The sequence below is a fragment of the Phoca vitulina genome, unplaced genomic scaffold, assembly GCF_004348235.1.
Source record: "Phoca vitulina isolate PV1807 unplaced genomic scaffold, GSC_HSeal_1.0 scaffold21, whole genome shotgun sequence".
NCBI classification, from domain to species: domain Eukaryota; kingdom Metazoa; phylum Chordata; class Mammalia; order Carnivora; family Phocidae; genus Phoca; species Phoca vitulina.
Genome location: NW_022589724.1, coordinates 29,809,501 through 29,829,036, shown reverse-complemented (window position 1 = coordinate 29,829,036; position 19,536 = coordinate 29,809,501). Strand labels below are relative to the sequence as shown.

The 19,536-nt window shown below is 53.7% G+C and overlaps 1 protein-coding gene across 3 annotated transcripts in view; it reads left to right on the top strand.

Annotated features, from left to right (window-relative positions):
• AK8 (adenylate kinase 8) overlaps window positions 1–19,536 on the top strand; it is a 116,474-nt gene that overhangs the window by 53,761 nt on the left and 43,177 nt on the right. For all 3 annotated transcript variants that reach the window (XM_032419071.1, XM_032419072.1, XM_032419073.1), the window contains exon 11: window positions 17,047–17,188. In XM_032419071.1, the coding sequence (XP_032274962.1) occupies window positions 17,047–17,188 (142 nt within the window). The remainder of the gene's footprint in view (window positions 1–17,046; window positions 17,189–19,536) is intronic.

Below are 19,536 nucleotides of genomic sequence, written 5' to 3'. Positions count from 1 at the left end.
GGGGGGGGGGGGGGGGGGGGGGGGGGGGGGGGGGGGGGGGGTGTAGCCATGGTGTGTTATCCCTGGAGGTTGGGGATATTTCTGTTTCTCAAGAATGTATGCTTTTCGTAACTGAGAACTCTTAAAATTGAGAGCCAGGAGAGGTCACACAGCTGCCCACGTCCTTGATCATTGGGCACACAAAATTACTGTGGGCCAGTATTCTGATTTAGGCAGAAGTCAAGAGCCAGAAAGTTCAGACAGCTTTGCAGATACCAGGGTTGAGTGGCCACTGGTCCTCAGGGGCTTGGAGGAGGGAGGCGGGGCCACATCATCCTTTCAGGCCCCTCTGTGATCTACTGTCTGAAAGAGTTCTCTGTCAACCCCAGGAAGGGCGCCCGTGAGATCATTCTAGGTCAATTTCCTGAGTCCACACATGAGCCATGGAGAAGGGGCCAGGCTGCTGAGGCCGCATGGCCAGTTCACATCTGAGCCCCTCTGGACGTGGCGTTTCCTCCGTGGGCAGTGCACCGCACACACCCTCATCTTCCTCTGCTGCCTAAAGCATTGTCGCTCCCCTGTGCAGTCACCAAGTCTGCTGGGAACGTGTCCTTGTGGAGAAAACCCAGAACAAAAGCTGCCCTGTGGAGACGATGCATGCCTTGATGAGGACACGCTCCCAGCAGAGGGCTTGTTGGTTGTCTTCTGCCATTTTCTGGGTAGAGCAGTTTGGGGGATGCGCCCGAGAACAGGCAGCTTACTCCTAACCCATCAGCTGAGGGCCCCCTGGGACCGTGACCTGGCTTGGCTCTCCCAAGCCCCCTTTAAGACGCTCCATTCCCCCAGCATGAGGTTCAGGTGAGGTGGGGTCAGCTCCTTTGGACACGGTGATCTGCATAGAGGCAGGTGGACGAGTGAGTCTGTTCATCCCTCCATCACGAGGGTATAAATCGAAGGCAGTAGAAGCAGGAAGCTCCAGGCAGGATCGAAAGCCAGTGTGCGCTTCGGTGCCCCCCTGTCTGGTTCGGATCCCGGAGCTGCCCCCGTGAGCCACGCAGCCCTTGTCAGAGCCTGAGGCCTCTCTGTGGTGAGATGGGGATGGGAGTCCCTAGGTTCCCGGGCAGGTTCCCACAGGGCGGGACGTGGTGCGCACACCCGGGGCCTGGGAGGCGCGCTGTTGGAGAGTCCTGGTGCCCAAGCACACCCGAGCTGTCTCCTTCCCGCGATGCCACTCCCCATTCATGGGCGTGGGCGCCGCTGGTTCTTGGCACCCTAAGGAACATTTGTGGAATAAGTGGGTGAATATAATAAGTTCACAGATTTATATCATTTTAATTTTTACTGCAAAATCGTCCTCTGCACAGACTGGAGGACAATTTAACTCCCCACTAACAAGCACGTAATGGTTCAGAGAGAAAGACCGTGACCGGACAGATGAGGCCGCGCTCACGGTTGGTGGATCTCGGGCAAGGGCACGCGGGAGCTCTGGCTCTTCTTGCAGCTTTTCTGTCCTTTTGGCTTTTTTTCAAAATAAGGAGTTACCAAAAGTAAGCATTTAGGTGGTTTCCAAATTTGCACTCCCTCAGAAACACCGTAATGAGTCCCCTGGTACCTGCACAGGCTCGCGAATAGCCCTGACGCCGTAGGGTCGATGGAGCGCAGGGGGAGAGCCGTCCCTGCCTGGTGCGCCGGACGCTGTCCTCCGTGTCCCTGCCACCTCTCGTTTTATGTCGCTGCTGCAACAAACTCAGTGGTTGAAACAGCACCTGTTTGTTACCTGACCGTTCTGGAGGTCGGAAGCCCTGGCCCCCAGATGTGGGTTCCAGGTGTGCGCGCGCCCTCCGGAGGCTCTGGGGAGCGTCTGCTTCGTTGCCCCCTCCAGCTCCCAGAGCCCCTTCCTCTGTCCCCACAGTCAGCAGCACAGGGGCACCTTCAGATCCCTTGCTCCCCCGACTGCTGAAAATAAACCCCAGGGTCTTTCCAGTGGTGGGCAAGAGGCGGAACTGGTTTCTGCTTTGGGTTCTTTGGTGACTCCAAAGGAGCCTGGGGGCACCGGTCCCTGTAAAGCTGGGCTCTGCTCTCCATTGTCTCCTCTGCGCCCTGCTGTTGACTTGGCCCTCTGTGCTTCCGCACTGCCCACAAAATTAAAGACACAACAGCAACCACTACCGTATCTTCTAACAGAAGCAATAAATTCTGCCGTTTCACTAATCCCGGTCTCGCAGGGATAACAAAGAGTGCATTTACATTCATAGGCACTAACGGGGTCTCATTGTGGGCCGTGCAAGCTGCTGAGACAGCCACGGCGCGGGGCTCACACAGGAGGGTTGCCGGAGCCACCCAGGTCTGGCGGGGACCCGCTTGGCCACCATCTGAAACAGGAAGAAAATGTAAATGATTCTGACCCAGCTCGGTTTTGAAGGGAAGGTCAGACTGAACACTGAGGCTCTGCTTAGCCGACCACGGCCTTGCTTATCTGCCAGTCACTGCAGTTGGCAGCCCCGCCGAAGCCCCCTGAGGCCAAGTCCATCACCCATCTGGGCCCTGGATGCAGGTCACCTCCCTGCACCCCGAGTTCTGAGACCAGTGGGAGGCGGACCTCTCTGGGGGCATCAGATGGAAACACGGCAGGGCTGTGAGGGCACACTTGGCCTTCCTGACATGGCTTCCCAGTCCAGGCCTGGGGACTAGCCAGTGGAGACCCCTCCTCCTGATAAATGGCCACACCCTGACAGTGGGGACGGGGAGACTGGCCTCAGACCTTCCCCAGGAAGGACCCTGAGTGGAAGCAGGCATGGGGAGGGCAGCCCACTCCGCTGGGGGCGAGGGCCAGCCAGCTGGAGGATGGGAGCCGGAGGGATGGGGCCAGTCCAACCAATGACTCTCCTCTCTGGGGAAGAGTGGGGCAAAGGGCAGGGGAGCAGAATTCCTCCCCCAGATGCTGCCCTGGGCTCGGAAGGTATCCCCTCCATACTGAGAGCAACAAGGCACCCCCTCCCCGCAACACTTGTAGCCCATTGGCAGAATTCCAGCAGAGCGAGATAGTGATGATCCTCCATTGTTCTTGGGGCCTGTTGGATGTCCGTCTTCAGAAGCCTAGGCGTGCTTCAGAGATCTCTGCCCTGGGTGCCAGCAGCATTCCTGGGAACACGAAGAGTGCCTGGCCACTCCCCTGCATGTGTTTTCACATGTGAAATCCAGAAGGTTCAGGAGGCTCAGCTAAAGGGGCAGAGATTCTCGTCGGGGCTCAGAGGCCCCATCACCCTGGGGCCGACGCCACCCCCAGAGCATCCCTCCGTGTAGCTGCCCCAGTGCAGAAACCCACCTCACCACCCCCCCATACTGGACAGTACCCTTCTGGGTACCAGACCTCCCGCGCTGGGGACTCTGCCCTGTGCCCCTGGCTGCTGGCCTGCAAGCCAGCCCTCCTGCCCGGCTCTCACTGGGACCCTGCCATCACGGGCTGTTGCCCTCTCTCCGCTCATCTTGGAGCTGCAAGCCCCAGAGACGCGCAGCTTTGTGATGGTGGTGCATCTCGGCCACCCTCGTGGTCACCGTCACCACCATCGCCAGCGCAGCAGAATAGATCCAGATGTCATCTTTCCCCCCAACGAGCCACTTCCTCTTAGTCCCCCCTGCGGGGCCTCATGATGTTATGTCCCAGTCGCAACCTCTGCAGACTTAGTTATGTTCTCTTCCATCCTCACAGGTGCTGCCAACACCTCCTTCTTTGGAATCAGCAGCAAAATTAATAACTGTTGTTTTCCCATCTTTCCACATTTACTGGGCAGAGGGCTCCAGGGCCCATCATAGCCCATCCTAAATCTCTTGATCCTAGGCTCTTGGCGACCGCACCGTGGACAGAGGTTGGGGAGATGCTTCCTCTGTGTCCCGGACTTTGAAATATATAGGTCTGACCTCCTAAACTCATCCCGACTCTAGCTGCAGTGAACAGAACAAATTTATTCCCCAGGGTTCTGCACGCCGTGTTCTTTATGCAGGCAACCTCCATTACAGGCAACGGGAGTTTGGGCTGCGCACGACACACAGGGCTGGGCCTTAAATCATGCGGGCTTAGCTGCCAGGAAGCTCCTGTCACTTTCACGTGGGTACGAAACAAGTAAAAAGTCTTTCAGTCTTTGCCCTAAATGTGCAAGAGTTCGCCTTGACCCAACTGCGTTGTTGGGATTGTCAGGTCAGGGGACCACCAGTGCGGGCGCGTCCCCAGTGGAGGCATTTGAGGCAGCCTCTAGGAGGCTCTCCAGGAGAGGAACAGAGAGCTGTGCCTTCCAACACCTGCCCCCCGGCCTGTCGGCCAAATTACAGCGGGCTCCTAAGTCCCGTCACCTCTGTCACCAACCCACCGGGCCGGCACCCCCAGCAGCTAAAGCAGTTCAGTTACCCGAAGGCCCAAACTCCTTGGTGCACACGCCAGGTGTATACGGACTTCCAGGTAAGAAAACAGCTGTTTAATTGGCGTAATAACTTTCCCCGAAGAGTGCCGGTCCCTATGCAGTGGAAAAGTAACAGGGAAGACAGATCATTAGCGGGTGTTCCCTGTGCCCCCTCCCGCACGCCCTCCTCTTTCCTAAACACCGCTGTCTGGAGAGGCTCCCTCCTGGCCTGAGCGAACCCGAGCGGTGGCAGGAGATTTGGGGGGCAATTCGAGGCTCATTTGCACCCTTTCCAGCCACGAGCCCTCGCCACAGCAAACGCAGCCCCCGTAACACACACCAGCCACGCTGGCCCCAAATTGGCATGATCACGAGCGTTTCCAGAGCCTTCCATGCGTCTGCCTCCCAGGGGCCAAGGATCAGAGGTCCGCCGAGCTGCCTGCCGTCCTTTTTAGGGGGAATTAATATTCTCAGCACTAAATGCACACTAAAGATTCGACAATAGACCAGCTTTTCTCTTTTGTTACAAACTTGCAAGGAGTTGCCGAGTTGAAAGACAAAGTAAATCTTCCCGTCTGAGTCGGTAAGCGGCACCGGATTGCTTGTTTTGCTCGGCGCAGCCTGGGCTGGCGGCGGGCGGAGGCGGGACCCCGAGGGACCTCTGCCCGGATGCAGCAGGGCTTTGCGCGCCGCGTGTTTGTACCGGCTCAAGACAGTGCGCGGCTCTCTAAATAATTTACCAGTTGATTAATAGACTCACAGGGGTATAATTAGAAGAGGAAGAGACGGTGGGTACAGTAACCGGTACAGTGCTTGGGGGAACAGGAGCCTTTATTTTTTTAAAGAAACTTTCTAGGGTGCTGGGCGTTTGAAGACAAGTTGGGAAGAGCTCAGTGCCTCATCTCTTTTGAAGTGGAAATAGGACAGTTTGAATCCGTCGAGTTTAATTTTTCACAAGCTTTAGGGGCCCCGCAGTGCAACTCCCTTTTTATTATTGAAAAAAAAACTCTACATTTTTCTTTCATTTTTCTACACACACACATACACACACGCGCACACACACACACGCTTGCATGCATGCGGTCCAGGCAGTAAGTAATAAACACATTAATTTACTCTTTTATTCAGCGTGTATTTTATTCGCTTCGCCTCCCCCGGATGTGGACCCGCGCGTCCCTGCGGCACCCCCACCCAGAGCTCTCCCACACGGGGGGGGGGCTGCCTATAGGTTGATTAATGGGCGCCCCCTGTAATTTATGCATTTTAAAGGAACCCTCACCTCGGTCTGACAATGCTTTTGAAGTAGCTCCTTTTTTCAAGTCAAACTTTTGACTTCTCCGCTGGGACTGCTACAAAGATTTCCTTATGGAAACTAGGTAGGAGCCTTTTTCAGCCTGAGAGGAAGCCACGGCTGAGAGAGCGCAACAGACCAGCAAGTCTCAGAGTGGCGGTGGCATTCAGAGGCCAGAGGGCCCGTTGGTGAGGACGGTTCCAGAAAGGGGGTCAGCGCTCCTGTTTACCAATAGGTTCGTGCCCCCAGAGGGTCCGGCTCCTTGTTTTTTCAAACTAGATTTTCGTCGCAGAAGGGTGCATTGGCTCTCTACGTTATTAAAACGAAGTTCTGCCAGGGTGTCATCAAAAGGTTTGTCACTGAGAGGTTGAAAAGCTTTTTGTTCAATGGCCAGTCCAGTGGGGAAACTAAGGCAGCGAGGGGCTCCCCACTCACTCATGCATCCTTTCAGCGAAACCTCTCTCCCCACCAAGGGTGGGGCTTGTCCAGCGCCGTTCCTACCACCCACCTGTGTCACCAGAGAGACAGCCACAGATGTTTTTGCTGGGCTGAGTGTTCATCCAGTGCCTGCTATGTGCTGGGCATCCAGATTACAAAATGCAATGAAACAAAACCCAGACATTTCTGCGAAGTCTAAGGTGAGCCCAGAGGTGCATGGTGTCCTTCTCACGCTGACTAGAGCTTCTGGAAGTGTTTCCCCTCCACGGGCAGCCCCGGTGGCTTCCAACCCACTCAGCTGTGAAATCGTCTGCGACAGGCCAGGCCCGGAGGCCCCAGCCTTCTCCAGCCAGGAGGTCTCCCAGTGCAGCCGTCTGGGCGGCTGCTCCCCCCCTGCTCCCCCCTCACCCAGAGGCAGGTGCAGCTAGAGACCCCTTTCCCTCTCGGAATGTGCTCGATGGGGAGCTGACACCAGCTTCTTTCTCCTCGGGTGGAGTGGGGCCTGAGGCGTCCAGGGGGAGGCTGCCCCGGTGACCTTCTGTGGGTCCTACACTTAGGACAGTCACCACGTCCCCCAAACAGATCGGGGACATGAGACTTGCTGGGGTTTGTCAGCCAGAAGGCAGGCTGAGGTGTCCCCACAGGGAGCGTGGCACCGCTGTGATAGATGAGGGAAGCGCCAGGCCCACACCTTCAGCCCTGCACCTGTCTACCTGCTGTGCTGGGAAGGGGGCGGAAGGGTGGTGGGTACAGAGGGGATTGGTGGGGTGGGGGCAGAGGGGTGGGAGGTGAGAGGTGACGGAAGAGTATGGAGTCTAAAGGAAAGTGCCCGTGGCCACCTGTTCTGTCCCCACCTGCTGTCCTAGAGGGTCCAGGGGAGGCAGCAGGGGAGGGGAGAGACGCCTTTCTCCTCACTTCCTACCTCAGACCTTGAGTGCATATCCGATTTAGCCCCTGTGATCTTGACTGCCAGAACTCTGGTCTCACGCCCCTGCCTTCTGGTCATGCCTGGGTGATGGGGAGGTAAGATGGCCCTCACCTACCCCAGTGTCTGTCCCCCAGCACCTCACACTGTGTGTTTTTGCTCAGGCTCTGTCTGCCCGGCCAGTGGTTTGCTCCTGAATCCCCAGTGCCAGCATAGTAGGAGCTCAGCTAACGTTTATGAATGAATGAATGAATGAATGAACAAATGAACGAATGAATGAATGAGGGAGCACACAGCAATTGACCCTGGATGGCATGGTGCCCAGAAACTTCTCTTCCTGCATTTCCATTTAGGTGAGACCCCATTCGTCTGCAGGAACAAAGGGGAGAGCAGGTGACAGAAGGCAGCCAGCAAGCTGACCAGCTTCCAGAAAGGTGGTCCACCACGGCCCCTCCCAGATGGTCAGGGGAGCCGCCTCGGGTTCAGGCTCGGGACTCCCACCACTTGATTCCAGTTCAGACTCTGCGGCTTCCCAGCTGCGTGAACTTGGACAAGCCACTCAGAGCCACGGTGCCCTCATCGGTAGGGGGAGCTTTCCACAGCATCAAAGCCGTGGGTTTGCTGCCTGTGTGAAATGAACTTGCGTCTCTGCTGGATACTTACTACTAATGATGGTAGCTAATCAGTATTCATATCAATAGTGGTAGTAGTGATGGCAATGGTAGTAGGAGCAAGATCCGTGGCTACACACGTCTGTCTCTTGGTGGGTTTTGGGTATTCTTTGGGCACCAGGACCTGGCGAAGGCCCAGCTGGCCATACCTCTGGTGCTCCAGTTACCTATTGGCAGCTGCCCGACAATTTAATGGCATAAAATGATGACTTTTATTGTGCTTTTGATTTCGTGGATGAGGATTTCAGGCAGGGCTTGACTCCACTCGGTGCTGACTTGGACCTCCGTTGGCGTGGCTTGACTGGCTGCAGCTGACCGGGCTGGGTCTCGGCTCTGGTGTCAGCTTGGTTCCTTGGTTCTGCTCCCTGCACCTGCTGGAGCTGGTATGTCCAAGGCAGATTCCTCAGTCCCGTGCCTGGTGCCTGGAATGGGACCCTTGGAGCAGCTGGGGCTGGTCAGGCATCTGTCTCCACGCAGCCTCTTCACGCAGCCAGCCTCGGCTTCCTCACAGCATGGCGGCCTTCGGTTGGTCAGCCCTCGTATGTGCTGACTGGCTTCTCCTGGAACGAGCATCCCAGGGAGTCCAGGGTAGGGGTGGAGGGTGGGGTAAGCTATGGGGCTTCTTATGACCCAGCCTTAGAGGTCTCAGAATGAGTTTCCACCTGATTCTGTTCATCAGGCTAGTCAATAAGACCAGCCCAAGTTCAAGAGGAGAGTATTAGAGCCTACCTCTCAATGGGAGGAGTGGGCATCCCTAGTCTGCCACACTCAGGGAGGCTTGAGGTGAGCATTGTGGCTTGTCAGGATTGGCCGCCTCTTGGGACTATGTGCAGTAGACAGCCTTCTAGATCCTCAGGAGCTGGGTGGTAGCGTGTCTTCCCATGCCACGTAGGGGCTTGCAGATAGCTCAGAGAACTTAGAGTCCCATTCTGTTTTCAAGAGGAAGAAACCCCAGTTGGGAGGTAAAGCGACTCACCCAAGGGCACACTGCGAGAGAAACACAGAGTGGAGGGCAGAATCCGCGCTGCTCTTTCCCCTGAGAGGCAGGTAGAGAGCACAGAGACTGAGCAAATGTCCTAGCTTTAGCAAGATTGCCTGGGTTTAAATCTGGGCTCCTTCAGCTATTAGCTGCGTGGCCTTGGGCAAGTTACTACTTCTCTCTGGGCTTCAGTTTGCTAATCTGTGAAATGGGGCTATTAGGAAGATCACATGAATTAGTACTTATATTCGAACAAATACGTGCTTAGGACAGAGCCAAGCTCACATGCTTGTTAGTTAATGTGCCGCTATATCTTTTCCATCCCAGAAAAACAGGTTCACAGTGTGCCTAAGTGAGCATTTTCTAAAAGTCCTATTAATTTGCTAAGTGAAGCACCATTTATTTATAGAGGAATGTCTATTTTTAAATGGTCTTTTTTTTCCTCATGTACAACTTCAGTAGACAAACTGAGTGTGCACTGCGGGAGGCTCTGCCTCTCAGCCAGGATGCACCCGTGGGGTGTGAGCACCCCCATCTTGCCTTTGCTTTTCGCCCAAGTAGGCAGAGAGGGGAGTGATAGAAAGTGATAGAAAGGGGGGCAGCCGTCCTTCGAGGGATGAGCAGTGTGCAATATCCTCCTAATTGGTAAGAGCCCCAGAGCTAATGTAGTTCTCCGGACCTGAAAAAAAAAATCCAATATTAAAAAATCTGTTATTTCCTGGCATCAGTGTCTGCCAAGAACTTTAAATGCTGTTGTTAAGCAGTGTAGATGTTAGGATATGGACTTCGGGAACATAGTCTTAGATGTCTGTTCCATCTTGTGCCCACCAAGACAAGAGATTGTCCGGAGCAAGTGACCTGTGTTTCCCAAGGAGGCAAACTATCCGCTGGGCCTGCTCCCCGCTGAAGACTTGCAGGGTGTGAACAATTCGAACAATCCGGTTTCTCCTCATTTCCCCGTGCAGGGTTTGGAGAGGTCCTGTTTATCATTTTAAGTGCTCACTTTGGGCGCAGCTTCCAGGATCGGCCAGCAGGTGGCAGTAAATAATAAACAAATGGCATCACTAACGGACAACCTGGCCCGGGTCCTGGTGGGGTTGGCGCTGCCGGTCTTTCTCAGAGGCTCTGATTTTCCGTGTGGCGGTGGCAGCAAGGGGGGCTTGCAGGCCTCGGCCGCCAGGAATCAGTACCGTGGGTGGGGGACAAAGGTCACCCGGAAATGGTAGTTTAGTTTTGCTGAATTACAGTGATAGTAATTTGGGGCTTTAGAGGGACTAGAGGGACCCACGTCCTGGGCCAAGAAATGGGTGTGGGGGGTGGGAGCCCCGTTTCTTTCAAGCCTTCGTATGAGCTGGAAACGAAAACCAGAAACAAACGCAGCCCTTTCTCCTTCACAGTCCTGGTCCTTTCCAAGACCTCCCCCCTCCACCTGCCCCCTTCGGCAGCTAGCAGGAGGCAGGAGCTGTGTTGGGATGTCGGGAAGGGGGAAGAGAAGCACATTCTGAGTCTTCAGTGAATGCTGACGGCTGAATGTCACCTTCACCTCGATTTCAAGGGGGGTGGTTTGAAGAGGGAAAGAAGCTACGGGGTGGTTGTGGGGTGTGTTTGTAGGCCAGGGTGGGTGGTGTGTCATGTACCGGGTGTAGACAGGTGTAGGGTACAGGGTGTAAGTGCTGGGCATGGGGTACCTGTAGGTGTGTGTGGAAACGTGCGTGTAACGGGGTGTGTGTACCTAGTGTGGGTGTGGGCGTGTCCTAGGTGTGGGGGCCGTGCAGGAGCGTTGTAGGTGAGTACATGGGTAGGAGAGTGTGCGTGCCTCTGTAGGTGTATGTGTGTAGGGTGCGTGTAGGCGTGTGTGTGGTAGACAGAAGTGGGTCTCTGAGCGTGGGTGTGTGTGTCTGCAGCGTGCAGGGTGAGTGACGAGGCGCTCAGCTCTTCCTGCCCCGGTGGCAGGGAGGGTAAAGAGCTTCTTCTGGGCATATCCATCAATCTCAGGTCTTTTTTCCTTATAAGCCCTGACTGAGGGAGCAACTTTCTTTTCTCCACTTTTTGCCCTGGCCTTTTAGGGTCACCTCCAGCAGCCCTGGCCCCCTCGTGCCCTCTCCTCCAGCCGAGTCCCAGGTCCAGGCCCTCACCGGCCAGCGAGTGCAGGAATGCAAGGATGCGGACAGCAGGGGGCAGTGTGGCGCAGCAGGAGGGCGCCTACCTAGCAGGGCCTGGAGCCAGTCCCTTCTGCCCCTGCTCGGCTCCAGTTTCCCCTGGAAAATCTCTGCCCAGGCCCTCCCTGACTCCCACTCAGCAGCTCTCTGAGGATGACAGACGTCAGACCCCCAGCCGGGGAAGGAGTCCATCCTTCCGGGCATCTCATGGGCGCCCCTCCTCAATTGCCACTTTCTCCTGTCCGGATTGATGTGCAAGAGGGAGCTTGACTGGGCTGGGTTTTTAACAACAATGCCTTCCTTTCAAGACAGAGGGTGGGCCCAGTGTCCTGAGTAGAGTGGTGGGGGACCGGTAGGACCCGTGCGGGGCCGGGGAGCCGCTCATCTGGGCCCGTGGCTCCCCATCAACCCCGTGCCAAGCACACACAGCCGGCAGGGAATACATGGATTGAGATTTTAATAACCTCGAGGTCAGTGTGAGAGCTGCCATCTTTTATGGAAGATCTTCAGAAAAAAAAAAAAAAAACACACCCTGAAACCATGTGATGTGGCCTTATGAAATAATGGGATATTCATATGTTGCACTTTGCTAAATTTAGGGTTGACAGGACCTTCTGGAGAGGTAGCCCTCGGCAGTAGCTTATAGGCAGGGTGAGATGTTAACTGTCAAGCCCAGAAATCAAGCCTGAGGCGCCTCCCTCAGTGGAGAAAGACTTTAGACCACACTGAAAATCTCTGTCTGAGACGAGGATAAAGGGTAAATGGACCGCATTATCAAGGAGACTTTAAACTTTCAGCAGAACACAGCCAGCGAGATCTGTTCTGAAAAGCTGCATTTTTGCTGAACCAGCTGGTCAGGCCTTGAGGGTTTGGGAAAATGAGTCGATAGCCTTCAGGAAAAGAAAGGCGGCAGCCAAACAAAGGTCGGGGGCCCTGGGGCGCAGGGGTGGGCCCGGGAAAGGCTCTGGAGGCGGGGTGTGCGGGCTTCCCCCCCCCCCCCCCCCCCCCCGGGGCGGGGGGCCGGCCCCCCCCCCCCCCCCCCCCCCCGGCCCCAAGGCACCCTGGGCCTGCCCAGCCCAGCCACGGGAGGCTGCTCAGGTAGAGGGAGGCCGGAGGCCTGGGAGGCAGTGTCCAGAGGCGGCCGTGTTTTGTTTCATCTGCTGGCTGCGTTTCCCAGCCCCCGCTGGGGGAGTACCATGGTCATCTCTGCAGAGGACACCCTTAGTGTTATGCAGATCTGTCCACACTGGGACCCTCCGAAAGCTCCTCCGGACTGACGGATGGACGGAGCCTACCGGCCTTGTGGGAGTCGGGGGTCTGAGCAACATTCCCGGATTACCCGAGAAGGGCTGATCTGGCAAATAGCCTGCTGCTGCGGTCCTTCTGGGCAGAGCCTCTAGGGAGCTGGTGTAGTAATGGGGGGCAGGCTCCCTCCAGCACCCTGGTCCCCCCAAAGCGAGAGCCACTAATGGGGGCATGTATGGCCTTCCGGGGAGATTGCATCCTTTGTCCCCTTCAGACAGTCTTTCACAGTGGCCATTCCAACCTCCTGTAGGCATTTAAATAATTTTCTTTAAACAAAACCCCGCTTTTTAAATGGAAGTCTTTAAACATGCATGAAAAGTAGAGAATAAAAAAGGAAGATGCAGGGACCCATCCCAGTCCCATGAACCCACCCAAGCTCGTGCCACCTTGTTGTGTCTGAACCCCCCTGGAAGGCCGCCCTCCACGTCCCCCAACAGGATTTTATTCTGAAATCGCCCAGACACCAGCTCACCTTCTTGGGACTGCCTGCTTGATCCGTGGGTGGGTCATGCTGTAGCCCAAAGGGGTGGCTGAGAGCCGGCTGTGGTGGTCTGCCCTTGCCTTGGGACCTGGTTCTGTGCTCTGAAGGACAATCCCTCATTCCACAGCAAACACGGAAGGGACCGAAGAGCCTTCTGGTTTTGGAAATGGTACCACTCACTCACTGCTGCGATCGTCATCCGTTCATCTATTCATTCCACTCACTGCTGCGATCGTCATCCGTTCATCTATTCATTCCACTCACTCCTGCGATCGTCATCCGTTCATCTATTCATTCCACTCACTCCTGCGATCGTCATCCGTTCATCTATTCATTCGGAGTTTACTAAGTACCTGCCATGTGCTGGCACAGTGCCTGACTTTATTCATTTTTTAAATTTTATTTTATTTTATTTAAATTCAATTAACGTATAGTGTATTGTTAGTTCCAGGGGTAGAGTTCAGTGACTCATCAGTTGCATGTAACACCCAGTGCTCATCGCGTCATGGGCCGTCCTTCATGCCCGTCGCCCAGTGACCCCAGCCCCACCCTCCCCTCCAGCCACCCTCAGCTTGTTTCCCATGACTAAGAGTCTCTTACGGTTTGTCTCCCTCTCTGATTTCGTCTTATATTATTTTTCCTTCCCTTCCCCTATGCTCGTCTGTTTCGTTTCTTAAATTACACATATGAGTGAGATCATATGATAATTCTTTCTCTGATTGACTTATTTTGCTTAGCATAGTACTCCCTAGTTCCATTCACGTGGGTACAAATGGTAAGATTTCATTTTTTGATGGCTGTGTAATATTCCATTGTATATATACCACATCTTCTTTATCCATTCATCTGTTGATGGACATCTTGACTCTTTCCACAGTTTGGCTATTGTGGACATTGCTGCTATAAACATTGGGGTGCAGGCACCCCTTCAGATCACCACATTGTATCTTTGGGGTAAATACCCAGTAGTGTAATTGCTGGATCATAGGGTAGCTCTATTTTTAACTTTTTGAGGACCCTCCACACTGTTTTCCAGAGTGGCTGCACCAGCTTGCATTCCCACCAGCAGTGTAAGAGGGCTCCCCTTTCTCCACCGTGCCTGACTTTACTGGGGTCCCTGCTCTCAGGGGGTGGGGTGAAGGGGGGGACATAGACAGCAAAAAAATAGGCACCAATAATTAGCGGTTTGAAATTATGGTGAGCCCTTCTGAGAAGTGCTGACTTGAGGGTCTGTGTTTCCCTGACTCCTGAAAAGAGGGGCTCAGTCGTAATCAGTGTACATTCCCCCTTCTTCCCGGAAATGCGTGTCTTCCCCTCCTTGGAGCTCTCAGCACTTCCTGCGTCTCCCGAGTCCTCTGCCTTTCCAGCTGGGCCAAAACAAATATTGGCCAAATCCAGCCCTCACCCTCACACAACTGAGGCCTTAACCATCCAGGGTATCACCGGTCAGCAAGCTCATTGACCCAAGACTGGCTTGGGTCCCTGCCTCTCTGGCCTCCAGGGTCCTGAGCTCTGTGAGAGATCGGGTCTGATTCATAGGGTGTAAGAGGGGCCTCTCCACTCTTGTGTGGAGTGTGTGTGTGCTGTGTGTACACGTGTCTGTGTATATTTAAATTAGACCATATCATACACACAGTATGCTGACTTGCTCTTTCCCCTGATCTTCTGTCAGAGGCCTCTTTCCAAGTCAGTATGCGTAAAATGGTTTGTTGAAGGGTGCATCGTATCCCATTGCACAGACGTACCATCCTTTATTTAACCTGCCTCCTGCTGACGGACATTGTACATTGTTTCTGATCATCAGCACTGAAAGTGACACTGAGATGGACATCTTCGTGCGCATGCCTCTTCCTGTCTGTGCTATTAGATCTTAGGTGTGAGTTCTTATAAATGCGACTGCTGGGTCGAAAGGCATGTACATTTTAAATTTCTTTAAAAAATTTTTTTAAAGATTTTATTTATTCATTTATTTAGAGAGAGAATGTGAGTTGGGGGGAGAGGCAGAGGGAGAGAGAGAATCTCAAGCAGACTCTGCGCCCAACACGGGGCTTGATCTCACGACCCTGAGATCATGACCTGAGCTGAAATCGAGAGTCAGACACTCAACTGACTGAGCCACCCAGGTGCCCTTACGTTTTAACTTTTAATGCAAATTGGGAAATTCCCTCTAGAAATCTTTGCAAACTACCCCCCCGCCGCCACCAACCCCCACAAAAAGTCTCCTTGTGTTTCCATCTGGTCTTCCATTCTTCCCTCCAGTCACATTTCTCTCCAGTGGAGGTCTCTTAAGCCAAGGCCTTTTTAGGTCTCGGTTTCTCAACTTTGAAATGAGAGAGGTCAAGGGGATGACCTTCCAGGGCCTTCCCTCTGTGAATCTCCAGGGCTCTGAGCCTTACAAGCAGCCCCCTGTTGCCCCGAGCAGGCTGCAGGTCAGCAGCTCAGGCCTCCCTGGAGCGCAGCTTGCTTTCCAATAGGGCCTGACTGTTGGAGAAACAAATATTGGCCCAATCCAGCCCTCACCCCAACACAACTGAGGCCTTAATCACCCAGGGTATCACTGGTCGGCAAGCTCATTACCTAGGGGACGTCTTTCTCCACAGGCAAGCCCATTTAAAACCTACAGCACTCTCCTAAAGTCAGATTTAAGCTCAGGTGTTGGATTTTTGAAATTTAATCTGAAAAGTTTGAAATTTAAGGGTCACATATTTTTGCCAGAGGCTTCATCCTAGCCATCTGATGGGAATCTGGATAAACTTTAGGAAGGGACTAAAAGCATAACTCCCCACCCCACCCCACCCCAGAGGAAGACCCCTAATGGATCTGGCATCTTTAAGGAGTCCATCTACTGGCCTCACAATAGCCAGTGAGGCAGGTGTCACAGAGGACACCGAGGTTCAGGGAGGTCGACTGCTGCCAAGCAGAGTCCACTGAACCGCCAGGCTCTCAGCTCACACTTGCTCTGAGAAAGGAATCCAGGGGAACTAAGTGGTGAGTTTTCTGGGTTTCATTCTAAGGACTGCCTGTAAAAGCAGCCGTATCACAGATCCTTCTGTAGCCCCCTTGCCTGCCCAGAGCATGCCCACCCACCTTCCCAGTTTGCAGAAGAGACTGAAGTTCAGAGTGTCAGAGCGGGTTGGGGCAGAACCAGGACTGGGAGGGAGGCAGGAGTCAGAGACTGCAGGGGCTGCTGGCCACGGGGAGGGTGACTGCTCATATTCTCCCAGCACTGGGGAGTCCCAGCAGGTGTAAGAGGGGAAGAGACAGGATCAGCTGCATCCACTTCTCGCTCATGTTAGGGAGCCAGATGTTCTCATTAGAGCAAAAGCCCTTTTTTGCTCTTTCCTCGAGACTGGTGAAGAAAAGCTGAAAAATGTGAGAAAGAACAAAATTCAGGGAAATGGGACTCGCTCAGAATAAAGTTGATGGTCTTTGGTGACGAGGGGTAAGCAGCGCATCATGGCCATGGAGGAAGGCAGCTGTTTCTGCAGCTCTTACCCTTGTGTTCACGTGGCTGTGGCCTGGGGACCTTTGGGAAGGTTTCAGACGTGTGTACCAGAGCCACTTGCCCAGCCCGTGGGTGGCTGGTGGGAGGGGGACAGGGCCTCTCCAGAGAAGCCATCGAACACCCTCATTGCAACTCTAGGAAACCAGCTTGTCGGGGCCACATCCATAGCAAACACTGGTAATATTTACCAAGTATTTCTTGAAAAATGAGTGCAAAGTGCAGGAAATGCAGTGCAAATTGCTAAAACGCAGTACATCAGCAACATAGGACATTTAATGAGTCTGAGAAGAGAGGTATAAATTTCAGGAAAATGTCAATTGTGGTAATGTAAACAAGAGGCTTCTCGATATCTCATCCTCCATGAGACTGTATTGCAGTCTCTGGTTATAACTAGAGCTGTAATTCTTGAGATTTGATTCTAGACACCATGGAGGGGAGAACTAGAGGAAGGAGGGAAGCAAGTGTTGCTGTGCGTTGCAAATTAGCGGAGAGCACCCAGGGCACCAACACGGTCCCATTTGAGGAAAGCTAAACCTTCCCCTCGGGGCCTGGTGTGCTGCAAAAACTGGGTCCTGGGGGGACGGGGACTGTCCCCATATTGCTGGAGGGCTGGGAACTACCCTGGCGGCTGATGGGCATGGGATCTTGTCAAGGTCGGGGAGGGGTCAAGATCAAGGTCAAGGTCACCCAATGCTTTTCCCTTCTCAGGCAGCCGCGTTCCTCCAATTGCTGGGACCTTGGAGGGACCTGTGCACCCGCAGCCTCGTCCACCTAAACCCTACTCTTCACCAGTTCAAACCAGAGTCAAGGACGTTAGGAAACCCATGGGCCGCAGACTGCCGCCGTTCCTCAGACCCCTGTTGGGTCAGGAGCGGTGCCCAGGATGACAGAGTGACCATTTGCCCTCCCTTCTCTGCAGTCCCTGACAGCATCATCATGAAGGTGCTGAGCCAGCGCCTGAGCCAGCAGGACAGCGTTCAGAAAGGGTGGGTGCTGCACGGCTTCCCGAAAGACCTGGACCAGGCACACATGCTGAACAGCCTGGGCTTCCAGCCCAACAGGTAAGCTGTCCCCCTCCAGGGGGGCCACAGCCCCGCCCACACTGCCTCCAGGAAGGTCCCTGCCACTGGGCACCCTGTCCCCAGGGGCTCAGCTGACAAGGTCCATCTGACAGCGTGCGGTTTACAAGAAGCCCAGGAACTCCTGAAGTGGAAGGTCTCGTAGACACCCCCATTCCCACCCACCGGCGGCATTTGCCCTGTGAACCAGGAGTCGAGCTTGGGTTCAGATCCTGGCTCTCACCTTGCTGGCCCTGAGCCTCCTCACCTGTGAGCCGTAGTCCAACCAGCCTTGCCTTCCTCAGGGGATCGTTGTGCCAAGGCAATCAACGGGCGCTTCCTTCTATTGTTTCCGTACTTTGATTTTGTACATCGGAAACTTTGGTGCATCTGATAGTCATTTTCGTGTGGGTATGCAGTATGAGCTGAACACTTTTTCCCTAAGTTCCAAAACAAGTGTCTAAGGCTGTTGAATATTCTGTTCTTCATCTGTGAACTTGAACTTGAGAGCACACCAACATCGTGTATGTTGTGGAGGTAAACGAAGGGGATCCAAAGGAAAACAAGCACAGGCGCCTTAGCCAGGGCTTGCTCTGGGGAGGGAGTCGCCGCATCGCTTGGGTTTGGCAGAGGCTGGAGGGGGCGGCTGCGGGCATGTCCTGCCGGGGCTGCAGCCTGGGGCAGCGGACCTGGAATTGGGGCGCCCTGTGTGCTCGGCCCGGGGAACATATTTGGCTTTTCTCTGGTTGGTCCTGACCTGACCCTGCTGGTTATCGGGTGGCTCCTGGCTGTTTGGGGTCAATTGTTGCAGAAACTGTGATTTGGCTTAGGAGAGTTTTTAAGTTTCCAGGGAGTTGGCATTTCATTGTCTATTTCAACTCTAATTATTAGGTTTTTATTTTAGTGCAGAGTATGGAGAACTTTTGAAGTACAGCCTCTGATTTAAAAAAAAAAATTATAGAACTTTATTCTGTGGATGATTTTTCAATAGGTATTCGAAAAGATGGGTCTGTTTTATTTTATTTTTTAGAGATCGAGAGCACATGCGTGGGGAGGGGAGGGGAGGAGGGAGAGAATCTGGAGCAGACTCCACACTGAGCGCAGAGCTCGACGCAGAGCTCGACCTCACGATCCTGAGATCGCGACCTGAGTGGAAATCAAGAGTCGGACGCTTAACCGACTGCACCACCCAGGCACCCCTATACTGCATCTTTATGAATTCTTCTTGTTCTCTTACTTCCTGCACTTTTTGCTTTATATGATTTTGGGCCAGATTACGCAGTTCCTAAAGGCTTCCGTGAGCCATGTGTTCATTGTGAAAAGTCGTCTTGATGGGAGTGACTGTGACGGAACTGTTACTTAGCCACCACGTTCACTGCACCTCCCCTCCTCCTAACAACACTTCACGCCGGTACCCACGAGGTGGATTCGGTATCCCAGTCTCTGTCGCGGCCATACGGGGATGGCGGGGGTCCTGGCCACCGAGGTGCGAGCACACAGCCGTATGGTTCTTCCAGAAGACTGGCCCTCAGGGGCCAGCTGTGCTGGAAGGATCTCCTTCACGGTTCTTTTGCCTTTTCTTTCTTATTGTCTTTCCTGAAGTTAATAATCGCTGAAGACTCCCTTCGCCTCTCTCCCACGAAGGGAGATTGTCTCCACATCCCCCAATTTTCTTTTTCTTGGTTTACTACCTCGTTTTTGGTCAAGCACATCCATCAGTAGCTTCCCGAGAGAGGTTGCCTGGGAGGTAAATTTTTTGAGACTTGGCACATCTGAACCTACCTTCACACTTGCTGGGTAGTTTGGTTGGGTGAGGAATTAGAGAAAGATAATTTATTTATTTGAGAGAGAGAAAGAGAGAGCCAGCACGAGTGGGGTGAGTGGCAGAGGGAGAAGCAGGCTTCCTGCCAAGCAGGGAGCCCAGCGTGGGGCTCGATCCCAGGACGCTGGGATCATGACCTGACCCAAAGGGAGACACTTAACTGACTGAGCCACCCAGGTGCCCCGGGCAAGAAATTAACTAAAGTCACTCTCCCTCTGCAATTTTGAATTGCCATTAAGAAGCCCAATGCCAGTCTGATTCCTGATCCTTTGTCTGTGACCTTTTTTTCTCTCTCTGGAAGTTGGTAGGATCTTCCTTTTGTTCACAGGGTTCTAAAATTTCACTATAAAATTTCACTCATTTCTTTGGTATGGGTCTAATTTACTCCATTGTACCTGAGGTTAATCTGGGAACCTGTGTCCTTCAGTCCTGGGAAATTCTCTTCAATTATTTTGTTGATAGATTTCTTTTTGTCTCTCCTCTTCTTTCTTTCTTTCTTTCTTTCTTTCTTTCTTTCTTTCTTTCTTTC